The following is a 25,697-nucleotide window of genomic DNA, read 5'->3' on the forward strand; positions in this document are numbered from 1 at the left end:
CTTAATATAAACAACTCTGTGATGAAAATGCTTTCAGCTACATCTTTGTATTTGCTTGGGATGATTTCCTTAGGATAAACTCCTAAGGATACACATTTTACAACTCTTACTTCATAGTACCAAATTGCCCTCTCCTCCGGCCGTGACTAGTACTTGAGAATGCTGTTCCGCTACAGTCTCCCCAAACTTGACTGTTATCACTTTTTTTTTTTTTTGCTAACTTGATAGAGATAAACAGAATCTCATTATTATTGCTTGATCTAAGTCTGAAGGCCTCTTTTATAACAGCATGTAATTAGGGCTGTTGAGCTTAGAATGGGAAGTTTCATAGCCAAGCCTGGGTGGATGGGCGCTTGCCCCCTTCCTTGAAAGGCACTCACTCCCGGAGTCATTTCCCATCTGGGAGTCCCTGTCTTCCCACCTCTCACATAGAGCAGAAATCCCTGCCACCCTCTCCTGCCATTCTCTGAAGCCTCATTAGCAGTGCCAGGAGAGGCGTGATGTTCACATTTGTGAAATGGTACAAAAATTTAAGAGATGGGGCGTTCATAAAAGATCTGCAAAATCCTGTGAGCAAAAGTCACGGTCTCTTTCCATCTCTCTGGCTCTTGAGACGAAAAAACTCCAGCTGTTTTCAGCAAGAGTGGATGTGATGATTAGGCCACTGGGCCTCAGCCCAGGTGCTGCAAGGACAGATCTGATACGTGGGTCTGTGGCCCGGCTCCCACGTGGGTGTCACCTAGGTATCTTTCAGAGAGTTCTCGAGGATAAAACCAACCAAGAGGAGTTTCCAACAGGGAGGGTGCACCTGGACCTTGGTATAAATTTATTTCTGTTTTTTCGCCCCTTTTAGATCTGCCTGCCCCTGTCTGAGTTAAAAACATCGCTCCATCAGGGACAGCCTGAGTTCTGGTTCTGACTCTGCCCCTAATTAGCTGGGAGACTTTCAATTTCTTTAGGCTTCTCTTTCCTCATTAGTAAAACTAGTGAGTTAGATTAGAGGGTCGCCGTGGCCTCTTTCATGGAACTGTAGGATCTTAGAGCTGCCAGGGCCTCACGGAATTCACGGAGAGGAAGCCTGAGGGCCAGAAAACAGGGGACCCAACTCACCTGTGTCTGCAGAGACACCTCTCAGAGGGCCACCCCCTTGGGTTTGACTCACAAGTCGACTGAGTTACAGGGGGGCAAGTGATTGCTTTTGAGGTTGGACCCTTGTATTCAACAGCAAGTAATTTCATTCACTTTAACACAAACATTCGTTTTTCAGACTTCTAAGCTCTTCAGGGCCTAAAAACCCAGGCCTTGCCCAAAGAAATCCACCAAGCTATTCAGTCTCAGTTTTAAAAAGCATCTTCAATTTTTTAGGGTGGATGCTTTAAACGTTCGTTTGGGTAGATATTAAAACTCATGGGGGGGCGGTGGGTAGCATTCAGTGTTTGTATAGGGAGAATGAGTAAGGAATTGGGGGAGGGGGGCGTGCTCCAGGATTGGATACGAAATTGATCTGAATAAAATGAAAAATCTCTCCCTCTTAACTCAAGTTTGGAAGGCTTAAAGTTTTAATTGGCTGTGGGCTCCTGTGCAGATCCTGGTGCTAAGAAACCATGGAGTGGTTGCTCTGGGTGACACGGTGGAGGAGGCGTTTTATAAGATCTTCCACCTTCAGGCTGCGTGTGAGATACAGGTGAGCAAGTTCCTCTGGGGTGTGGGCCCAGGAGGGACCCTGACAGGGGCTTGGGGGCAAAGGTGGCAGCCCCATGGGCCGTGATTTAGGGAGACCTTTGAGTGGGGCCCTCTGAAATCCTCACCCTATTTCTCTGCCTTGGCACCACCTGATTCTTCTAAAGTTTCACATTTGGAATCAGTTTTGTAGCTTTAAAATTTTCTACCGCCATTGTCTAACAACCAGCACCCAACTCTTGGGGATCAGTGCTCAGGACGGGGAGCTGCCTGGGCTCATCAGTAGGACAGTGGGAGGAACTGTACTTCCCATGCTCCTGTATAACCTGGGGTGTACCTGTTACCTCTAGCTGTGCCCCACAGACACCACACAGGTAAGTCTTCTTTCCTTTCTTTGTTTGGAGAAGGGTAGTTTGCAAAGACCATGAATGTGGTCAAGTCCAGAAAGAGAAGTGGAAAGCAGGCCAAAGTAGAGTGTTGACATGGCAGGCCTGACCCCAGGGAAGCCCCAGGGTGATGTTCAGGGAGCCCATGGTGAAGTTCTCCTAACTGGTAAAGGATGAGATAGAGGGTGGGTGGGGAGTGTCAGTAGTCATGGGACCCCTAGAAGAGTTGATGGAGAAGCAGTAGGAAAACACATATCCTGTAGTTTTATGAGATAACCAGGTAGTATTGGATAAGCCAAGCATACTCTCCTTCCAGTGTGGCAAGCCGTCGGGTGAGTAGGGGGGTCTTGCACGACTGACTGGGCTTCATCCTTCCCAGCCTGCGCTCTGTGCTCTTGGGTCAGGGACCTGCCCTCTGCAGGCCTCCATTTCCTCAACCTCAGACCTGGGTCTAGAGAGACCTTGTGAGGATGGCCTTTCAGACAAGGAGAGGTGTTGCTGATGGTATTTTTAGGACTCGGTTGACAGAGGGAGAGGCTAGCTGCCCCAGGGTGAGTCGGCTCTTTGCAGGGCCCTGCTGGTGTCCCATCTGCCCTCTCCTGGCTGGTCTGGCAGAGTAGTGCCCCGAGGAAGACGGCCTGCCCCTCTCTTGGGCGTTATGGGGGAAGAATGGGATAATCCCAGAAGCATCACTAGTGGAGGCTCTACAAGTGGGACCTTTCTCAATGGTTTTTGAAGGCTATGTTGAGAGGACAGTGATGAAGAAATGTTAGAGGAGGTGGTGTGAGACCCTCCCGACTCCCCATCTCCCATCCAATAATGCTGGCCCTGAACTCTGACCCCGGAGTGTTGTTAGAACCTGGCAGAACCTCTGATATGCCTACTTTCCCTTCTCCACATCTGAAGAGCTCCCCATCTTTCTTCTGAAGAAGAGGCTTCCATGAGAAAATATCTCATGAAAAGGCCTTATCTCTTTGCAAAGATAGCACAGTCCTAAGAATGAATGGAGAGAGGTTCCCAGGTGTCCCCCCACACTGTGAAGGATGCCTTCCCCAGGCTCCAGATCCCCAGAAATGGCCACTGCGCAATTTAAGCAAAGGGAGGCTGACCATCTAGCAGCTGGGGAGATGAAGGGCAGAGCTGCCAGCCACTTTCCTGGACAGCCCCAGCTGCTTCTCTTGGCCCTGTCTGCTGTCACTTTCTTTTCAGTCAGGACTGGTTTGATGTAACCTTTTAAAAGTGCATCAGGCGATGGGGACAGATAACCCCAGGAAAGCGCCAGTGGATTTTTTTCAGCAAGTGGAGCAGGAAGGCTTCTAGAGGGTGAAATGAAGCTGGAAGTTGTGGGAAAAAAAACAGGAGAGATTAGACCAAGAGTGTGGGTGGATTAAGGCTCGGAAGAGCCCAGGTACACCAGCCTGCAGATGCTGTTGGGACTGCAGTCCCTGGAAGGGTCATTTCTGGTCAAAGGACCAGCACCGAAATTCTGTTTCCATCATGACTAGTGTTCTCCCTCAGTAGCCTTGGCAGACAAGCAAATGTGTCCACGGTCATTTCAGTGGTTCAAGACTAAGAGCGTATTCCATTCTCCTGGGGACAGCGTTCTCTTTGCTCCCCATCAGTTTGGGGTTCCAGGAAACTGGGTCATCCTCTGCTGAGAGAGGCAGCTCCCTGCTCTGTTCACAGGCAGATGAGAAGAAGCTCAGGCAATTCTCCATCTGCTACCCATCGCCATGGAAACGGATGGGGGAAGGGGGAGGTGAGAGGAGGCAGCTCTTGCAAGGGTGTGGGCAGTTTTCTCCTCCTCTATGAATGACCAGTCTCCAGGGGGTATTGCTTCTCAGCCTTTCATGGTAAAACCTCAGAATTTATTTATCATAAATGTTTCTATGGCACTCCGTATGCACCAGGTGCTATTCTAAGTGCTTTACAAATATTACCTTAAATAATCCTCACGAGGTAGATACTATTTTCATTTTACAGATGAGAAAGCTGAGGCACAGGGAGGGTAAATAGCTGCTCAAAGTCACACAGCAAGTAGGTGGCAGAGCCAGGATCCAAACCCAGACAGCCTGGTACCCAGGGCCTATGTCCTAAACACTACATTGCACTGCCTCTCGGGAAAGCAAGCGTCGGTGGGAAAGGTCAGCTGACAGGTTGGGACCTCTCCTCAGGGAGCTGGCACTTCAAGTCAGGGTTTCAGGGTCCCAGTGCTGGAGCCCTGCCTTGGCCCGGTAGGGGTCCAGGATGAACTTGGTAATTGATCAACCAGCTGGGATTCACTACCTTTGAGAGTGTGTTTCCAGGCGCTCAGCCCCAGTGCCAGGTGTGAGGGACTTCAGAATTAGAAAACACGGTCAGCAGAGGGCAGAACTGGGACCAGTGAATGAACATAATAAAAAGGTAGATTTCAACTCAGGGTAATCTATATCAACTCACTGTAACCCTTCTAACACTTGGACAACAGTATAATAGGCTGCCTTCCCAGGCATGGAGCTGACCACTTCTAGGGATACTAGACAAGGACTCATTTTTGGTGAGAGAATGGAATAAAAGGCCTCGAAGTCTCTCTATTTGTAGGGTGTGGAGTCGTCTTTTTAAGATAAAAATGGAGGCTTCCGTAGGACACATGCCTTGGATGAAGAGGGCATGGAAATGCTTGTTCTTGCTTCTTCCTCTTCACAGAGTGATGGGGGTCACCTTGGAAAGGCTTCCTGGCTGACCTCTAGGAAGTCTCACAGGGGCCATGTGTTGCACTGGTGAATTTAACACACTCTGGAGTGTGTCCAGGATCCTCATGGGTTCATAGACCTGTGTTTGTCAGCAAGCTACATTGGATTCTTTTCATTTTCAGTAAAACAATAACTGGCACAAAAACTGGAACACTGAAAGTTTATATAATCAGAGCCGTTCCCCCATAACAAGCAGGTTTACATGGGATATCAAATATTAATCAGAATGCTGGGGTCTTGATGTGCAGTGTAAAACTTCAGCTTCACTACCTACAATACTTGGAAACCACCATCTCTCTCTGGACTTACCCAGGAAGCCAAACCATGACCAATTATATCTGAGTGGCAGATACAGGGAGTAAATAGAATGTGCTTTTAGATGAGCATGGAATTAGAAAATAAGATTAGTTGGATTCATGAATGTTTTTAAGATTGTTCTAAAATTACCTGCTTTATACACACACCACTTGCCCTAAAAGTCAGAGTCCGTTGCCTGTAGCCACCTGTATTGTCCCCTCCCCATGGAGCCGTGACAGTGGGACAAACGCTCTAAGTCTGCTGGTAAAAGCTTCCTAAGCCCTACACAGTGCCCGGCTGTGACTGTCAGCATTTCATGTGTCTCATCTTTCTGGGCTTCCTTGACTGGCTAACCCCGTCATGGAGGGTCTTCTGCCGTTAGACCTGTTAATTCAGCCCAACATGCAGCTACACTCATATTTCACTGGCCTAGAAGGCAGCTTATTTCTTTCAAGTGACTTTATTTTTTTTTTAAGGGGAGATATTTCAGACACACAGAAAAGTGCAGAGAGTCATATAATAGACACCTGCTACCAACCAGATTTAACAAATATCAACGGCATTTTCCTCTGGAAGAAGTAAAATATTATAGACAAGAATTGAAGTCCCCTTTTCTCATCTTCCCTCCTTCCCCAGAAATAATCACAATTTGAGGTTGGTCTGTGTCCCAGGTAATTTTTCAGTACTCTGCATTGTTTTATTCTTAAGGTTTAACACTTGCTATGTCCCCCTAAGAACTGACATTAGGAAAGAAATACTAATACCTCTTTCCCTGGAAATGGGCACATGCCCTACAAGTTTGGAGTGGCTTTCCTCTGGGAGGAAAAAACCAACTACAGCTCAGTTTTCCAGACATTTCTGTTTCTAATCTTCCCCCATCTCCATTCTCTGTTACACCGAGGAGCACAGGTACACGCGCACACACGTGTGTGTGTGAGCTGAGCGTTCTCTGCCCTTTGCGCAGGTGTCTGCTCTGTCCAGCGCGGGGGGCGTGGAGAACCTCATCCTGCTGGAGCAGGAGAAGCACCGGCCTCACGAGGTGGGCTCCGTGCAGTGGGCGGGGAGCACCTTCGGGCCCATGCAGAAGAGCCGGCTGGGGGAGCACGAGTTCGAGGCCCTCATGAGGATGCTGGACAATCTGGTGAGTTTCCTGCTGTTGTCCTCCCAGGCCAGTCCTTTGCGGCTTAGCTCCCCCAAAACCAGTCAGTATGAAGCATTCGGTGGGCGTGAGAACTGCCAGCGTCACAGTTAATTTGTTAAAGCCCCTTGATCGGCCACTTGACTTAGAATGTGTGGTCATTCTAATAGTAGTTGAGTTTTCTCAAATGGTGGCCTTTGCCACCCCTTTTCCAAGGGCTGTTGGATGTTGTCGTACCTGCAGGGTGCTCTTTAGAGAAGGGATAGGAAGCCCTCGGTTGGTACGAGAGGTGGTAATCCAGCAAAAGTCAGGACCACAGAGCCTCTCTCATATTGTGGCTTGGTCCACTCCTCTTTTGCAGTTAGCTCTGCCTTTCTTTCTAATCTCATGACTTTAATGCGGAAAACACATAATGCCATTAATTTCCCTGTTCCTGGTGAGCAGCATTATAACAATATCCTATTGTAATGAATGAATCAATCAATCAGGTAGGGAGTTAACTGGTATATGTCCAGGAGTGGGCTTTAAAGGATCCAAAGAATTATAAGACATCCTTCCTTCTGGAGCTAACAATTTAATTGATGATATATGATGTAAATAGGAGACAATTCAAGAAAAAGAGGAAAGCATATACAGTGAGGAGCTAATTGCAGGAAGAGACTCTGACTTCTTAGATTGCTCAGAAAAGAGAAGATGAAACCTATCTCCGTGACATTTCTATATCACTTACCACCCCTCCCCCTCACTGCTACTACTTTGGACCCTCTCTTTGTTGTGTCTGGGTCATTGCAATAATCAGTCCTTTTCTTCTGCCCCCAGTTCCTCCAAATCATTTCCACTTTAGTACCAGGCTGAGCATGAGGGTCACTTTATAATGGTGAAAGGTACACTCCACAATGGAAATACAACCCCTGTTAACATTTGTGTGAGTCACTATGCCTAAATAAAGCACCAGGACCAAGTGGTTTCATGCAGAAATTCTTTCAGACCTTTAAGAGACAGACTATTCTTATACTATTTAAACTGTTGCAGATAAGAGTGAAAGAAGGAAACCAAATCATAACAATTATAACACATTCAGACCAATCTCACTTTGAGTTGATGAAAAATGCTGCATGAAAACTAGCAAATAGTATCCAGCATAACATTAGAATAATAATACACAATAACCAAGTGAGGGCTCATTCCTAGTATTGAAGGATGGTTTAATATTATAAATCTTTTAAATATATTTCATGATATCAACCAAAGAATATAAACCTTCTGATTACTTTGAGATCAAAAGTTATTTGATAAAAATTTAATATTGATTTATAAAAATAATAGCTGTTAAGTAAGATAGGAAGCCATTTATTTAACATGATTAAAATGATTTTTTTCTCAAAACAAGCACTAGCATCATGGTGAAACACTAGAAGAATTTCCATTAAATTTTGAAACAAAACAATGAAAATATAATGAGAAAATAATCCTATTTGCAAATGCAGCAGAATCAAACTTTAAGCAGAACCCCTTTAAAGGCAACTGTAAAATTTTACCAACAGACATCAGAGAAAACCTGAAATCAGTGAAGAGCTATAATTTATTCTTGGTTAAAAACTTCAGTAGGGTAACTTTCCCCAATTAATCGATAAACTCAATGTAATTTCCTCAAAAGTGGGGGAAGGTATAAGGACTTAGCAAAATGTTCTTTCAGGTGAAATTCAGAATGGCTCGGAAAATCCTATAAAAAGAAGAGTGATTACCACCACATGGTAAAGTGTGATAAGGCTTGAGTCACTAAAGGGAGAAGCACTAGTCCAGAATGGACAGGCCAATCAATGCTACAGCTTAGAAAATCCAGAAATAGATCCCAAATGCATGAAAATTTAACACAGGATGAACAGCCATCTTATAAATCTGTGGGAAAAAGATAGACTGTTAGCCATCTGGGAAATAAAACTAAGGTGGATTACTACCTTGTCCTTTCAAAAAGATAAATCCCTGATTTGTCAAAAATTTAAACATGGAAAGGAAATTCATATAGGTATTTAAAAACATAGATTAATAGTTTTAATGCTCTTGTGTTGGGAAAGACCTTGTCAAGCATGGCAGGAAAGTCTGAAATCGTGATGCCAAATATTGACAGATATGATTACATTAAAATCCAGAATTTGTATTTTTATAAACCACCCCAACCACCATATAAACAAAGCTAAAAGACAAAGTATGGGGAAAATATTTGCAACACCTGTGACAGGCAAAAGATTCATATCTTTACTGTAAAAGGAGGTATTACAAATCAATATGAAAAAGATGAACATCACAATAGAAAAATGAACTGAGAACCCAGTGTACAAAGGAAGATATTCAAGAGGCCATTAAATGTAATCAAAAATATCCAGTCTTACTAGTAATCCAAAAAAGAACAAAACAAAAGTAGAGGATTTTACTTTTAACCCATCTGATTGCCAAGGATTTTTTTTTTAAACCTCAACAATATTCAGTGTGGGGAAAGGAGACGAGAACTGGGAACTCCAGCACAATTGGCAGAAGTGTAAATTGGCTCAGTGTTTTGGGAAGACGGACGTGATAAATCACAGCATGGTGACTACAGTTATTAATACTGTATTATATATTTGAAAGTTGCTAAAAGAGTAGATCTTAGAAGTTCTCATCACAAGAAAAAAATTCTAACTATGAGAGGTGCTGGATGTTAATTAGACTCGTGGTAATCATTTCACAATACATACAAATTTTTTTTAATTGAGGTATAGTTGATTTACAATGTGTTAATTTCAGGTGTACAGCCAAGTGATTCAGTTACACATATAATACATACAGATATTGAATCACTATGTTGCACACCTGAAACTAACATAAAGTTACATGTCAATTATATCTCAATTTTTTAAAAAGCTGCTTATGTGGTACAGTCCATTTATATACTGTTTTATATATATTATAGGATGCATTAATTATATAGCCTGTATATTTACATACATGCATTTGTATATGTGTGCTTAGAGAGATGACTGAAAGGATTTTTAGTGGTTGTCTCTGGGGATGAGATTTTTGCATAAAACCCACTTTTTCCTTATGTTTTTTATATTGCTTAATTTTTCTACATGGCTCTGTACTTTTTTCGTAATCCACTTTCTTTTTAATGCCACTTTAATTTTAAAAAAGATGACAGGCAGAGCCGAGAATTGCCCCAGCAGCTGTTAAGATTCCCGAGTGTTCATTCTGAGTTAACAGTCCACCTTTGGGGGACATGCTTGCTTAGGAGACAGGGATATTCTTGAGTCAGAGTTAGGGCTCCCAAGAGAAAAATAGTCAAGAAGCCTCAGAGTCGAGGAAGGGAGGGCTACTGTTAGAATCAGCTGGGAAACTTTTTAAAATCCTGTAGCCCAGATTGCACCACTGTCCAATGAAATGGGAAACTCTGAGGTGATCCCAGGCATCCACATTTTTAAAGCTCCCGCATGACTCTGTTGTGTTGAGAACTACTGGACCAGACCAAAAGCTGGAGCTCTGTCTGGTCCACAAGATTCTGGGGACTTTCTCATCCCTGATCAGAGGGCTTGTTGGGGTGGAGGAGGGGAGGGGTTGGGGGACCAAGACAGGGAACAGTTCTGAAATACACCAGAGGCGCGGCAAGGCCTGGCTTGTGTTACAGAGACTTTGGGTTAAACTGAGTCCTTTAGATGGAAGGGGGTAAAGCGTGTGAGTGGGCGAGCAGGCATGTAACTGACCATTTTCCCCACCACGTGTGGTTCTATTTTTGTCCTTTTTTAGGGTTACAGAACAGGCTACACCTACCGCTACCCCTTTGTTCAAGAGAAAACCAAACACAAAAGTGAGGTGGAGATTCCAGCCACGGTCACAGCCTTCGTGTTTGAGGAGGACGGCACCCCGGTGCCCGCCCTGAGGCAACACGCCCAGAAGCAGCAGAAGGAGAAGACCCGCTGGCTCAACACGCCCAACACCTACCTGCGGGTCAACGTGGCCGACGAGGTCCAGAGGAGCACGGGCAGCCCCCGGCCAAAGACCACAGTAAGGAGGGCAGAGGGGGCTCCGCTGGGGAGATTGGGGTGGAAGGAGAGTGCCCGGCTACCTGTGTGGGCTCAGCCGCTTTAAAAGGGAAACAGCAAGTGCAGAAAATGGAAAAATAATGCCCTGTTTGTTTTGTGGAATTCTCCTACACACAGTTGAATGAGTCAGATAAAATTATCACTCATCTAGTATGCAGTGTACTTTTCTCCACTGGGGAATGAAGCTTTGTTGCCCAAGGCTTTATTAAGGTTGTTTAAGCTAACCATTAAATTCTGTAATAAACTTTGACTTCTTTAATCTAATTTCCCTGGACAGAGAAACTTGAAGCTGCCAAAATCTGTACTTGGAAATGTCATACATGCAAATTGTGAAAACAACCAAGATTTCTTAGGGTTTTTTTTTCCCCTCACACTATCCAGTATCTACTCACAATACAAGGTCCATGTCTGCTATACCAAACCAACCTAAAGTGTCCATGTGATTCTGAATATGCACATTTCGCAATGTTCTTCAATAGAACAATCAGCAAATCTAAAAAAAAAAAAAAAAGGGAAACAGCGAACCTCCCCTGGGCCTGCACTAGTCCTGTCTCCCCTTAAGGCTTCCTATTGGGCATCTGGGAGCAGCTTCTCATGCCTACGGAGCAGATCACCTGTTTCTTGCACCCTTATGCTGAGTTTTTGGTCCAGAGGGTGGCTGGGCCAGGTCACTCCCAGCAGCGTGAAAGCTTTTTGCTCCCATATCTGGAAGGGGCTTCTGGGAAATTCAGGGGAGAGGTACCCAACATTTGAACTGCCTATCTGATGCAAAACCAGAAGGTGCGTGGGCTACTTGCTTTATTACGTTGTCCACTCCCTTTATAACCCTCTTCTGTAGAGAGGTGCTTGCTTTAGACGTTAGACGTGTGAGACCTGCCCACAGATTGAATTTTTACAAATTGTGTGCTCTTTTTCTCTCTCTCCCTCATCACACACCCTGGCTCTTAATTTGATTTTCACCAACAAAGTAGCTGGCAGCCAAATAGAATAGCTCTTCGTTAAAAAAAAAAAAAAAAAAAAGCCCTGCCAATTAACATCCATGAGTCATCTAATACTACAACACCAATGGCTGCCTGTCTGTCAAAGCTGGCACCAAGGCTCTGTCCCTCCTCTTAAGTGTTCTTTATGGCCATTGATCTGGGGCCTTTCTTTGGTTGCTGGGTCATTTGCTGTCCATCTCTGCTCTGGGAGACAGACATCAAAGAGGCCCAAGAGGAGGGAACGTGTTTGTCTAGGCTTGCTGACTTGCACGTAGGCTGGTCGGCCCAGATCTCATGGGGTGGACCACTAGGGGGGACGGTGAGCCATATGCCTTTGCCTTACCCACCGGGCCTTGTGTGTGTTCAGTGGATGAAGGCCGACGAGGTGGAGAAATCCAGCAGTGGCATGCCCATACGGATCGAAAACCCAAACCAATTTGTGCCTCTGTATACTGACCCCCAAGAAGTGCTGGACATGCGCAACAAGGTAAGGTGATAGCTAATTACCTTCCATCTTTTCTCCCTCAAAGGAGTGGGGGGCGGTCCCCAGGATGCGCCTGACTTACCAACATCCCAGATGCCTCTTATGGAAAAGAAACTACCATTTATTGGCCATATTCCAGGCACAGTGCTAAGCGCTGTGCTTTTGTAGTCCTGTGTAACCCTCAAATAGAGAGGTGCTAGATTTAGACATTAGATGTGTCTAAGAGACCAGCCCGCAAATCGAACTTTTACAAATTTTATGCTATTTCCCTTTGGCTCATTTTCAAGATTGCAAAATCCTTTGTGTTTATTTCTCTACCTTTGCTTTACAGTTCACTCACTTATATTTCTAACATTACTTTAAAAACTTAACTTGTAACAGACCACCTTCCATAGGTCGGGTATGTTCCCAGAACAGTGTTTCAGCGTGTGGTCCTCTGAAGGGCAGATTCCTGGGTCACTCCCACCCCTCTTCCCGCGGGACTGAGATTCAATATGCACGGGGTGGCCCCCCAGGAATCTGTAGTTTAAACCAATTCCTCAGGGACTTCACAGGAATATTAAAAATTGAGAATCTCCCTCAAGGATCTACTATGCCTCATTTCACTCTTTATCTCAATGACCTGCTCACGGTTAATGAGAGTCTGGTGCTCTACATAAACTTCTCATTCACTCTGGAGCAGACGTGGAGACAGACTGTCTCAGAGTGGACGTGATGCGTTACATCTGCCCCCTTGGGCGGCCTTTCTAGTGTGCCCTGGGCATGCTCCCTCCCAACTCCACACCCTGACGCTGGACAGCTAGCTCACTCTCTCCATCCCTTTCCACACAGCTTCGAGAACAAAACCGACAGGATGTGAAGTCGGCGGGGCCTCAGTCCCAGCTGCTGGCGAGTGTCATCGCTGAGAAGAGCCGAAGCCCGGTACAGCAGACGCTGCCCTTGTCTGGAGGGGAAACGTGTTTGCCTTCTGGGTCTGCAGTGCCTGGGGCTGGGCAGCAGGACCCCTGAGTCCTTATATGCCCACCTTCCCCTGTGATCTTGGGCACTGGTGCTCTTGCTGCAAAACGGACGCTGTGAGGACTGGGGACAGTGTATCATCGCCCCCCCCCCCCCCGTGGGCGACAGGCAGGGGAAGAGCAGCCCAGCCCGCCCACGGGAGTGATGCGGCTTCTATGCCTCCCCCATGGAGGTCCCCTCTGCCCTCTGTCAGTGCCCCGCAGAGTGGCCTCTCAGGAGCACGGCTGGACACTCCCAGCAGCTCCAGGCCTGCCTGCCCTGAGCGGTTCTGTCCTCTGTGCGTGGAAACAGCGTCATCAGGCCGTAGCTCTGGGAAGATGCTCACAGGCTCTCAGAGGGCAGACATGTATATAAGGACTGGTACTCCTTCCTACAGGATGGGAAGGGGCAGTGAGTTGCCCACACAAACACACGTAGAGTTAGAAAATATAAACTTGTTTCCCTGCTTGAGATAGAAAAGTTTTTGTTTAGCGCTTAGCAAAAGGGGTGAAGGTCAGACTTCTGGCTTGTGTTGGAAACCATTGCTGCTCGTTGCAAAGTAGCAATGGCATCTTTCTTAGCAGTAAGGGCAGGGGCGGGGGATACAGGGCCCATTCCTCTCTGCAGAGCAAACTGAGGTGATGTCATGATTTCAGATCAGGCTGCAACCCACCAGGTGGGTGCCCCTTGGCAGGGGGAAGTGTGAAGGTTATGTCATCACCTCCACCCCACCTCAGCTCAGCCAAGACGAGGAACAGCAAATGTGCTACAGGGTCAAGGATAGAAATACCCCATGATAGTCGGGGGGAGGTGAGAGTTCAATACTATGAGCAAAATTGTTAAAAACTCTGCCATTTATACCGAGTGCTCTCCTTGGAGTCCCTCTTCTTGGGATCCTGGTCTTGGACTCTTTTGAACCCCATGATTCCTTAAGATAGGCCCAGTGCTGCCTTCTTTTGGAAGGAGCCCATGGGCCCATCATCAAAAGACTTGATGAGCCAGAGACAGATGGCCTGGAGTGTGTGGTGTGGGCCAGCTGCCCAGGCTCACATCCCCCCCGTCACTTTCTTTGGCTCCTTGGCTCCAGAGCACTGAATTCCCAAAGGCCGAGATGAGGATGCTGAGTTAGGATAAAGGACTATGGAGTCTGAACTGTCCCGAGCTAGAGGGATCAAAGGATTCCCGAAGCTTACACAAGGCCCAGCTGGTGAGCTCCCCAGAGCCAGGGTCTCCCCAGAGGGGGTGAAACACAGTGATTTTGCCAATGTCCCTTCAGGGACCTGCAGTACAGGCGGGTTGAAGATCCAAGGTTCAGGACCTTGGCCCCCTTGTTATTTATGACTGTGTGCAAAACAGGACTAACAGTTTGGACGGAGAACGCCAAAGCCACTGTGTGTTCTGCATATGACTTACTGCTGGGTGCTGTGGCTTGTGCTGCTGATGCGGGGTGGTGGGGTGCATGGTGGGGAGCGACTGGCGGGACACTGGTTGAGCCAACGCTTTGCATGCTGGGTTTTGGCTGACTGACTGCAGGCTGCCCGCTGTATTTGCACAGTGACGGCTTGCAAGCGTCCACAGGAGAGATCGCAATAAAGGTGTGTCTTCCTTCTGCTGGGGAGCATTCTTTGATTTTATTTCCGGGGCAGAGGGAGGACCCCCTGCGTTCATCCAGGCGGTTCCAAAGAAGCCGGGTCTGGGGGTGAGGTAGCCGTGGGACGGAGTGAACAACCCCTACCCCGAGGCCCCGAGCTGTTGCCATGGAGCTGCATGCCACGCTGTCCCTAGCAAGACCACTGGCAGCCCCATGAGTCTGAAAGGAAGCTCGGGCCTGGGCCCCAACTGCGGCGTTCAGAGAGCGACACACTCTGTGGTTAACTTTCAGTCCACAGAGAGCCAGCTGATGTCCCAGGGCCAGGCGGATACCAAAGACGAGGCCGAGGAGATAGTGCCCAACCCCTTCAGCCAACTCACGGACCAGGAGCTGGAGGAGTACAAGAAAGAGGTGGAGAGGAAGAAGCTAGAACTCGATGGTAAATAACCCCGGGATGCTGGTGCTTCAGGACCTCCCAGGGCGGAGGGGAGAGCTCGGGGCACCCAGAGAGGCAGCAGAGCAAACCATGGCCCTCACTCCCCGCCAGCAGCCTGGACCCCCTTCCTTCCTGCCTGCCAGGGCCCCCAGGGCTCAATCCAGCCTTGTCTCGCTTTCCTTTTCAATCTTCATTTGCTTCTCTCTGTCTCTTCTCTGTCATGTCCTCGATTTGACCTTCCTGCTCCATCACCAAATAATATTCTTATCAGCATGATTTTATTAATCACAACAATGCCCCTCATGGCTCGTGCCTGACAGTTACACGGTGGTGCCGCCATGACCCCACTGACCCTGTCACCCGGGAATAAGGAGTTAATCCGTGAGGAGTGCTTAGGATAGTGCCTATGAATAGGGCCTAGGTCAGTAGACACCAGACAAATGTTAGCTGTAATAATATGTTCATTATAATAGTGATCATAATTATTTATTTATTTTATTATTTATTTATTTATTTATTTATTTATTTATTATTTATGGCTGTGTTGGGTCTTCGTTTCTGTGCGAGGGCTTTCTCTAGTTGCGGCAAGTGGGGGCCACTCTTCATCGCGGTGCACGGGCCTCTCATCATCGCGGCCTCTCTTGTTGCGGAGCACAGGCTCCAGACGCACAGGCTCAGTAATTGTGGCTCACGGGCCTAGTTGCTCCGCGGCATGTGGGATCTTCCCAGACCAGGGCTCGAACCCGTGTCCGCCGCATTGGCAGGCAGACTCCCAACCACTGCGCCACCAGGGAAGCCCCCGATCATAATTATTGATGATCTATCAGATTTGGTATAAACCGCTTAGCCTGGCAATCAGAACTGAGTCCTTTATGTCAGAATCCAGCAGCTGAGTCCTTTCTGTCAGAATCTCAGTCAAGCCCATCTCTCCATGCTGAGTCCTAAGCAGTCATACTCTTGATAGCTTGTTCATGCCTTTGTCCCTTCCTGACAGAGTTTCTCTTCTTGGCTAGCCTGATTCAGTATTATCTGCACTTCGGCCTCTGTGGCAAACCCCCTCCAGCCAGGAAGCCCTCTCTGTCCCCCACATGGAGCTGTCCCTTCTCTTTGCTTCAAGTGCACTTGGGGTCTGAGACACAGAATTCAGCTCTTGGTTTTGTCCACCAGGCAAGGCTTTCATTCCCTCAGGGCAGGGCCCTCTTCCACAGCCCCCGTCCCCACCCAGAGTCAGCCATCTTCCTAGGAACAAAGGCACTAGCAGAATCCTCGCTAGCTTTCTTGGAGTTAGCTTGCTTGGAGTTCTTGGTGCCAATCGAAAAAGTAGATAGAAAAATATGGTCCTTTTTGTCTCTAGAGAGTGTTTGGACCGGACATGTAAATTAGATAAATAATAAACAAGCTACATGCAAACAAATCGTGGGCGGGAGTTCCCCTGCAGTCTTGCCGTCCACATCAGGGGTTACATAGTCCATCCAAAGATGTCCTGTGATGGAGGAAACGGAACAGGACTCCGACTCCTCCCATTACCTCCCCTAGGATGTAGCAGAAATTTTTTTTAAAAGTTAGAGGAAGCAGCTAACTCCAGCCAGGGGAAATGAGGACCAAGCAGAAGAAAGCAGTTGTTTTAAAGCACTCTCGGTCTGCCCACCTCTCCTCTCCTTGACCTCTATCCTGAGCTGGCTTTCTGTATTTTCAGGAGAGAAAGAACCTGCCCCTGAGGAGCCTGGCTCACCTGTAAAGTCTGCACCTGCTTCTCCAGCTCAGAGTCCGGCCAAGTCAGAGACGAAGAGCCCCGTGGGCTCTCCCTCCAAGTCTGTGGACGGTGAGTGGAGCTGAGCAGCTGGGAGGGAGGAGGCGCCTCCTCAGGCCGAGAAGGGGGTCTGCGTAGAGCGTGGGCAGGTATGCACTGCAGGGCACCTGCCTTTCAACAGGTGTTGCCCTCCTACGGGAGACTCTCCCCTCTGCTCTTTCTAGGGAACCTGAAACAGGGGTTACCAATTTTAAGCTTGTTCTGTTCACAAGCTGTGACAATACACCTTACAGGTTAAGCCGAGTCTAAGCAATGCTGAGTAAGTTAATGATTGACCCACAGCCTTCTTTCTCATCTCTCACTCAGGCCAGGTTGGCTGATGGGCCTTTCTAGATGCACCAGCCCAGTGCTCAGACTTTAATGTTCACAGGGATCACCTAGGGATCAAATGTTAAAATGAAGACACAGTAGGTCTGGGGTGGGACCTGAGACCCTGCATTTCTGGCAAGCCCCCAGGTGAGGTTGATGGTGTCATTCTCAACCTTGGCTGCACATCTGGAATCACCTGGGGAACTTTACAATCCCTGACGCCTGCCGGGGTCCCACCCCAGCGGTTTCTGGGTTCAGTGGTCTAGGAGTGGGCATGGGGGAGTGCAGCCTGGAGTTGTAAGATCTCTCCAGGTGAATCTAATGTGTAGCCCAGGTTGAAAACCACTTTATTAGATACTAGTTTAGAGAACTGAGTTCTAGGCCCAACTCAACTGTTGATTTTAGAAAATCAGATAATCTCCGTGCCTCAGTTTCCTTGTCTGTCATATGGGGCTACTAATATTTTCCCCTTTTAAGGTTCTTATATATATAAGGGAAGGTGTAGGTGAAGACACACTTGGAAAGAGTAAAAGCATGATTTAAATATAAGATCTAATTATGATTATGGTTAATAATATACATATGATGGATAATAATATGATAGTCCAAACCTCCTAGATCATGCAAGTGTCTTTAATGAGCTCCTGGAATTGCTCCGGAGCATGAACACTCCTCCCCTGGGGCACGCCACCCCAACTGTGAGCCCTCACCAGGGAGGGCTGAACCCCAGGCAGACAGTAGCAGCTGGGTGTCCTGATAGAACCTTCCCCCTCCTGGGTAGAATGGCCACACATGTGGATGCAGCTCGAGTCCCCAACCCTGAGCTCCCTCCGTAAGTGAACTGCTGCCTTGAGCGCAGGCCCAGCATTGGCAGAGGAAACCCATCTGCTTGAGGCCAGAGCCCCAAGTGGATGTCCCATGACTGTGTTCATCGTGTCTCATCGTGGTGTTGTCAACCTGCCTCCACAACGTCTTCCCTTCTCTTCCCGTTTGTGCCTTCATCAAGGGAGTTTCCTCTGATTCTGAATACTTGTCTCTGTAGTAATTACAGAGAGGCTGTTTACTAACTCACTCCAATACGTGCAATGGGGGAGGGACGACGGTTACAAAGGAAATATGTTGCTCCTCAGTTTTTTCTTTTGCCGCTCACAACCCTGCCTTCGGGAGGTTTCCTGACCATAAAAGTCATGACCAATTCCACATGTGCTGTGCATGGTTTAGGCATCCCTCTAGGATAGACACACATAGGTCATACCTGTGCACTAACACACTCCCATACTTGCATGGGACATGCCACCCACAGTGAATAGGCCTTGGGCCAGCTGCTGGATGCCCCCTTTGGCGGAGGGCTTGTGGCCCTCAGGAGCACATCTGCACCTCCCCCTTCCTAGTGCATGGGCCCCTCTAAGGAGCCCATGACCTCTTCTAGGGCCGGGGGCCAGAGCCTGAATGGCCTTGGGGACCAACTGCCTTATCTGGATGCAGAGAGCACCCGGCCTGACTGCCGTCTGCAGCACCCCTGCACCAACTGCAGGAAGGCAAGCCCACTGGAGAGGAGGCTGGTGGCAGGAGTGGGACAAGGGGTGGCAATTCCATTTCGGCTCTTGGGAGCCCCTTGGAGTGACCTCTGCTACTCAGTGGGACAGAAGGGGGGAGGAGAGGGGTGTGAGGGGTGGGATCACTACTTTCCCACTGCCTGACGTCGTTCCCACTGCAGCAGGATTCCTGCTTCTCTCTGGCCCAAATCTATGCTCCATGGAGAGGCACACTCTAGTTGAGTTGTTAGAAAAGAGTCTTCCTGTAACACAGGCAGAGCTGGGGAGCGTGGACCTCCTTGGTGCCTTCCCCGCGTGAAGAGGCACCAGTTGGAGCTGTCTGGGGTGACCGGTGTGAAGTGGGGCTGGGTGGCCTTGGCCAGGCTGCCCATTGGCTTGCCCAGCTCCTCAGGGCAACAGGGCTGACCCCCCTGAGTAGCATCTGCACTTTGACATGTAGCTCACCCATCGGATCAGGAATGACTTTTTCACCATTTGTCACCATGCTCTCAAATCCTCTTGTGCTAATTCACCTCAACGTCACTCCTCATCTGTCTCCCTAACTCCTACCCCCTCAGCCTCTCTGAAGGAGTCCTTCCAGTCCTCTTCCCTCACATCTGGCCATCTCTGTCATCACCTTCTCTGTGACTGGCTCCTGACTGTCCCTGCCCCTGCTGACTCAATCCCCCCAGGGGCCCCTCAGGACCACTGGCTATGCCTGCAAAGAAATAGCCCTGCATTCAACATCAGAAGATCAGCTCTGTCACTTACTAATTTAGCCATCTCAAATAAGTTGCATAAAAACACTGCAGAATGGGGGACTAACATGAATCCTTGCCTTTCCTAACTTACAGCATTGTTATCAGGATAAAATGAGCTCATAAATATAAAAGGACCTTGTATTGTGCTTTCAAAAATGAGTTCTCATTATGTACTGTGTTCTCAGGATTGTGAGAGATACTACGCTGCTTGCTGTTTTAAGCCACTGAGTTTTGGTGTGGTTTGCTATGCAGCAGTAGATAATTATTAAATCATAGTGCCTAATGAGAACTGGTTTATGGAAATTAGTTCTTCTGTGGGTTGACTAGGCTCAGCAGGGTGGTTCTTCTTCTCCACTGATGTCAGCTGGGGCTGCAGTCATCTGGTTGCCTGACTAAGCTAGAACTTCCAACTTGGTGCACTCACATGTCAGGTGCCTTGTCAGGGGCAGCTGGAAGGCTGGGCTCAGCTGGGACAGTGGAATGGCTGGGCCTCTTTCTCTGTCTCTCTGTCTGTCTGTCTGTCTCTCCATATAACTGTAGGTCCTTTCCATGTGGCCTCTCCATCTGTGTTTCCATCAAGGCGGTTGGACTTTACACATGGTGCCTGAAGGCTCTCCAAACTATAGAAGCAGAAGCTGCTGGGCCTTCTTAATTCTTCGGCCTGAGGCTGGCTCAGTGGCACTTCCTCTGCATTCTGTTGGTTTCTCCAAGCCACAGGGCCAGCCCAGATTCAGTGTGGGGAGGGGACCACACTCAAGTGTAAAATTAATATATTGGTGGTAGGTTTAGAGAAGGGCAAAATCATTGTCAAATGTCAAGGGAGGCTGGAACCAGACCTTGGGGAGATATATGCTTGGACTGGCAGATAAGAGTAGAGTGGGCTGTCCAGGGAGTGGGCATTTCTGGAAGGGGACATCAGAGGACTGAGAGGCAAGTGTTTGGATACTGAGGGATAGTGAGAAATCCAGTCTGAGAGGTAGGTACCCAAACAAGCTCGGCATCTCCCTACCAAAGCACCTCCCCTTCCTCCTCCAGCCTCTTCAAGCATTTCAGCTCTTCCCAAGCCGCAAGGGTGTGGCTATGGACCCGGGCTGCCAAGTCCAATCTTGTTCCAAATCCACTCTCCCTATTCCCCTCTGCTTCCTGGCCACCATCCTTGGATAGATCCCCCAATTTTCCAGCCTCCACCCCATTCCACCCACCCTACACCCGTCTCCTACTCCCAGAGCTCCAAGTGCCCCATCTAGGAGAGGAAGCCAGTGGTTCATCTTAGGAGATGCTAGAAGGTGAGTTCGCATCTGCCGCAGCTCCTGGGGCCCTTCAAATAGCTGAAGACCCAGGTAGTTCTGACCTTAACTGTCATGGGCTGTTAACAAAGGAGGGATCTGGGCTCTCAGAGCTGGTCCTTGATACTTTCCTTACTGGGGCCCAATAAGTATTTATTCCTAGAGCCTTGACTGCTGCCCTTTCTCTTGGCCAACTGCACCCTCCAGGGGTCTCTGTCCCCTCCCTCTGAGGGAGTGGTGACCTCAGTCTGGAACCCGACTCCTCCAAGGCCCATGGCGCCTCCCAGCCCCACGTTCCGTTTGCTGGTGCTCCCCAGACGATTCATGGTGCGGGAGCTCTGCGAGATGCTGGTGGCATGCCCAGTGTGTCCTTGTTTTCTGGCTGGGGAGAAGAATCCTGGTGTGCTCTCCTAGAGCAAGCCAGCAGGGGCTGCGTTTGCAGATGCAGCTAAAGGGGCAGGCATGGGTGAAGGCCACTGCTGGGGCGAGGATGCCTATCACCACAGGGCAGGAAATGGCACCTGGGCAGAATGGGGGCGTCCTCTGATCCATAGTTGTGTTCACGGAGCTAGAAGGCAGGTAACAAAATCATCTGAGAGGGTGTGACTTGAGAAACACGTCCTCACGGGTCATCCAAGTGAGGGGCCATTGGAGGTACAAGAGCCCAGGAGGCCGAGAGTGGGAACAGGGGAATAGGTACAGGAGACAAAGGCCAGCATGCAGGGCTGCTGTTTGTTTACAAGGTTGGGTCCAGTTCAGCGTAGAAGGCTCAGGCTGGGACAGACAAGAAAAAAGGTGAGGTATGGTGTTGGCTTGGTTAGAATAAAACCATTCACACGTTCATTTGTTTGCTTATGCATTCAACCATTCATGGATTCCACAACCATTTTTTGAGTACCTCCTGTAAGCTAGTCACGTAGATAATTAAACACAGTCTTGTCTGATTTATTTCAGTTTTGAGGGGAGAGATAGGCATAAAAAAGAAGTGATTGTTTTACAATCACTGTGATGGAAATTTATCTAGTAGGGGCCGAAAGGAAGGAGTGACAAATTCTACCTGGAAGCAGGGATGGGACCAGGAAAGACTTCAAGGGGAGGGTAACACTCAAGCTGATTGATTGTGTGGGTGATGGTTGGGGACACAGAGAAGAGAGAGAAGGGTGGTCCAGACAGAGGGAAACAGACTGCAATGGCAAGGAGGGGTCCAGGGACCAGAGGGTTGATGAGGCCAAAAGCAGGTGAAGAGAGGAGAGGGGAGTGGTCAGGGGGAAGGCTGTGTCTGGACTGCTTTTCTGCATTCAAGAGAATGGCCAGTGATGACCATGGGAATGCATGGTGGGCGGGAGGGCAGTAAGGGCCATTGGAGTCAAGGGCATTAGAGGACTTGGTAGCTGGATGATGGCAGGATGCGGACCAGACAGTAGGAAGAATGGGAGCCAGAGCCAAGGTCTTCAGTACTAAGAGGAGACAGTCCTCAGGAGTTATTGGAGAAGATGTTTGCTTACTCAGATAGTTAAACTAGCCCATGCTAACTGTTCCCAAATTTACCCCCCTCTGTCCCATCTTCCATGTAACCAGACATTTCTCCAGTCTTTACCCCGTCAAGAACCCTAGCCTTTTCCCAAGACATCTATCTTGCCCCACTCTGTCTGTAAGTGACACCAGTCTCCCACCTTCCCCAGCTCCCTCACACTCACACACATGCACACTCACACACATGCACAATCACACACACCCCTCTCAGTTTCACGTAGTGAAAAGAACACTAGGCTGGGATGGCAGGAAACTGAGGTCTGCCCGCTTTTACTGCTTTACTCAGTTTTCCTATCTGTAAAATGGGGAGGAGCTAGATGATCTTTACCTTCCTATCTACTTTTCAAAGTCTACAGTTTTAGAATTTTCCCTCCTCCTTCCCCATCCAGGTATTTCAAAGCTTGAGTGGAAGCAGGGTGGGATGAGAGTGGGAAGGAGGAGAAAGGGCGGCAGGAGGGTTTCATTCCTGGCCTTGAATTGGGTGGCAATCTGTAGGGTCCATGCCACTCAGGGAATTCCACCCTCCCTCTGCCTGCCCCCTCTGCCTACTGGGAAGATACTCTCGATTTTTCAAAAGTTCCTCAGTGGTGTAGGAAATGAAATGGGTATGAAAACATGTCATTTCCATATTTTTACTAGTGAAACTGAACCAGTTACAACAATTCTTAGATGCGTCCCCTGAGTTGTTCATGACACTGCCCTCCCCTTCCTACAGCCTCTCTGTAGTCTGCGTCTGTTCCCTTGTTCTGTCCGCTCCTAGGAAAGCTCCCAACCGGGCCCTTGCTGGGCTGCTGCCGTGTCTGGAGATCATTACCTGTTTACATTTGTAGGCAAGAGCCCAGAGTCCATGGCCTGCCAAGGGCCTGTTCTCTCCTGTTTGGGAGAGAGCCCTGCCTACCCCTTTCCCCTTACCATGTCAGCCGGCCCCTCTCTTTGCTCTAGACTTCCTTTATATAATTGCCTAGAAATGGTTCTGTTAGCCCCAGGTTGAAGCTCTCGCCTGAATGAAATCTTATGGGTCACGTCTTTGGATCTTTTTCTAGAAGACGCTAAGAAGACGGAAACAAGCAAAGCCACCACAGAGCCGGAAGTGACGCAGCCCGAAGGAGTGGTGGTCAACGGCAGGGAGGACGAGCAGACGGCAGAGGACATCCTCAGCAAAAGCCTCAGCCGGATGACCACCAGCGCCGACACGGATGTCGATACCTCGAAGGACAAAACAGAGTCAGTCACCAGCGGCCCCATGTCCCCAGAGGGCTCGCCTTCCAAGTCTCCCTCAAAGAAGAAGAAGAAATTCCGCACCCCGTCCTTCCTGAAGAAGAGCAAAAAGAAGGAGAAAGTGGAGTCCTGATGCGCAGCCCCCTGGGGCTCCCATCTTCGTCCTCCCTCCCCTCCCTCGCCGTCTCCCATCTCTGTCCCTGGAAGCACGGGGCCAAGGAGGGGTCGAATAGGCCCTGGATCACACTCTGATGGGACACTTAGAGATTACCCCACCAACCCCTCATTTTACAGTTGCCCCACAGAAATCAGGTGACTTTCCCAAGGTCATGCAGCTGGTTCGTGGCGGAGCCTGTCCTGGAAGTCAGGTCTTCTGGCTCCCAGCCCAGTGCTCTTTCCACTGCACGACACTGCCTCGCTGTGGGCCGCCCTCGTGAGGACGCTGCCCCCGATCTGAGCCCGGGGCGAGGGGCCAAAGTCAGCCGCAAGCTCTCACAAATCAGACCCAAATCAGACAGGTCGAGGCTTCCCTGAGCAAGGCCCTTGTCCTTGCGTGAACCCAACCTCCTGCTCACGGAGCTGTCACTATGTTTAGAAACCTCTCTTCTCTTTCCCATAGGGTAACTGCCCTGCTGCTCACAGTAACCACACAAGTGGACCCATCCCCTCCACCAGAAGTTAATCCTTGTTCCCAAGGGCTGATGGCTTAGCTTGTGCTCCCCCAACCACTAACCCCGAGCTTTCTTCATGGAACCTCTGGAATGACGGCCGGAATTGTTGTAAGAGAGGGCAGACCTGAGGGCAGCCAGATCAGCCACAGCGTGGAGGATGGTTCGATCAATATAAGAAGCCAGGAACTTGACCCATTTGAATTGTGCATATCAGGCGCTTCAAAACTAAAACGAAATTTAGCTTAGGAAAAACTTCTGTCATGAGCAGGGCCGAAATTCGGGGAAATTTCGATCCTCTGTTGGCTTTGGGCTGTACAAGGAGGACCAGGACAGCGCGGATATGCGATGCCTTTCAAGCATTGCCTGACTCTCAGGGCAGCACAGCTCACTCTGTCCCCCTCCGGTCCGGCATCTGGGATCCCCTGACCTTCCCTTAGACCTAGAAGCCCTGGCTCACAGCCTGGAACTGGCATCTTACCCTTGGCCCCTTGACCTTGGCTCCTCTGGGTTCTGACTCAGTCACTCTAGACCCAGCAGAGGAGAATGAGGTGAGCCCTTCAGGATTAATCCTCTCGGACCAGCTCTCAGAGAAAGGCTTGGGTGTCCCTGGCCCTGTCACTGTCTGTCCATCAATCCTGGGGCCTGTAAGAGCCACAGCTATTTTTTTAGATGCCGTCACTATCTTTTCATACTCTTCCCTGGGGCTTTGATTTATGAGCACCATTAACTCCTAAAAGATAGACAATCCATTCTCTTTAAAGCACAGTGTCTTCAAAGAATATTTTCCCTTTCTGTCCTGAATATTGTCAAAGTATTTTTGAAAGTTCTTAATCATAGTTTTCCATTTTTGAGCACTTACTACAACACACACACACACACACGCACACACACACACTGTGCAGGCTTCACATACACTATATCCTTTAACCCTCGTGATAATTCTGTGATGTGGGTCAGATTATTCCCATTTTATGGGTAAGAGAACTGAACCCCCCAAAGGATAATTGACTTGTTCCAGTGACTTGGCTAGAAAGATTCAGAGCCTCGATTTGAACCCAGGTCCGTCTGAGTCCAGAGCCTTTGCACTTAACAGCTATGATGATCAGAAAACTTTAATCTCCGAGGGTGGTTGTTTTAGTCCTGGACCGTTTCGTTTCTGTGACTGGTCTCCACTGCATAATGTTAGCACTTGACATGAAGGTAGGAAACCACCTGTGTTCTCCCCGATCAGTGCACAGTAAGTTCCTGGTGAATGTGGGCTGCGACAGGGCCAGTGTGGACCTCTGACAAAGGAGAGGCCAGAGCCTTCTGGTTGGGGCAGGAAACACCATCATCGTTGGGCTATTTCTTGAGAAGGAAGGAAACTGACACACGACTAAGGAAAACACAAATACTGTGTGTCCCTAGAGCAGATTCCTAACTGCTACCCAGACCCATCTCTCTGTTCTGCTTCTGATTGACTCAAGTCTTGTGATGGACAACCCAAGGCAGAAAAGTCTGTGATATGGCAAATGCCTTTCGAAGGCACTCCTTTGATGCCTTCTTTAAAAAAAAAAAAAGATTTCACATTCATTCATTCATCCCAATATTTGTTAAGCATCCACTAAGCAGCAGGCATTATGCTGACATTAAAAGAAAACAATCGTTGTGACTAGAAAAATCAGCGGCAGGCAGTGTTAAGAGAAAGGTAGAGGGGACCCAACCACTGATGCAGCTTTTTATGTTTGAGTGGTTGTCGCTCAGAGATGATGTCAACAGACTCTTTGCTTTCAACACATTCT

At 48.6% G+C, this 25,697-nt stretch overlaps 1 protein-coding gene across 1 annotated transcript in view; it reads left to right on the top strand.

Moving 5' to 3' along the window:
• Window positions 1–24,717, top strand: part of ADD2 (adducin 2) — a 105,079-nt gene extending 80,362 nt beyond the window's left edge. The window contains exons 9-16 of the mRNA XM_036873323.1: window positions 1,586–1,684; window positions 6,060–6,236; window positions 10,011–10,268; window positions 11,654–11,773; window positions 12,602–12,691; window positions 14,649–14,796; window positions 16,490–16,615; window positions 23,071–24,717. Coding sequence (XP_036729218.1) covers window positions 1,586–1,684; window positions 6,060–6,236; window positions 10,011–10,268; window positions 11,654–11,773; window positions 12,602–12,691; window positions 14,649–14,796; window positions 16,490–16,615; window positions 23,071–23,378 — 1,326 coding nt within the window. The 3' untranslated portion in view covers window positions 23,379–24,717. The remainder of the gene's footprint in view (window positions 1–1,585; window positions 1,685–6,059; window positions 6,237–10,010; window positions 10,269–11,653; window positions 11,774–12,601; window positions 12,692–14,648; window positions 14,797–16,489; window positions 16,616–23,070) is intronic.
• Window positions 24,718–25,697: the final 980 nt, after the last annotated feature.

This window comes from Balaenoptera musculus, chromosome 13 (genome assembly GCF_009873245.2).
Source record: "Balaenoptera musculus isolate JJ_BM4_2016_0621 chromosome 13, mBalMus1.pri.v3, whole genome shotgun sequence".
In the NCBI taxonomy this organism is placed as follows: Eukaryota; Metazoa; Chordata; class Mammalia; order Artiodactyla; family Balaenopteridae; genus Balaenoptera; species Balaenoptera musculus.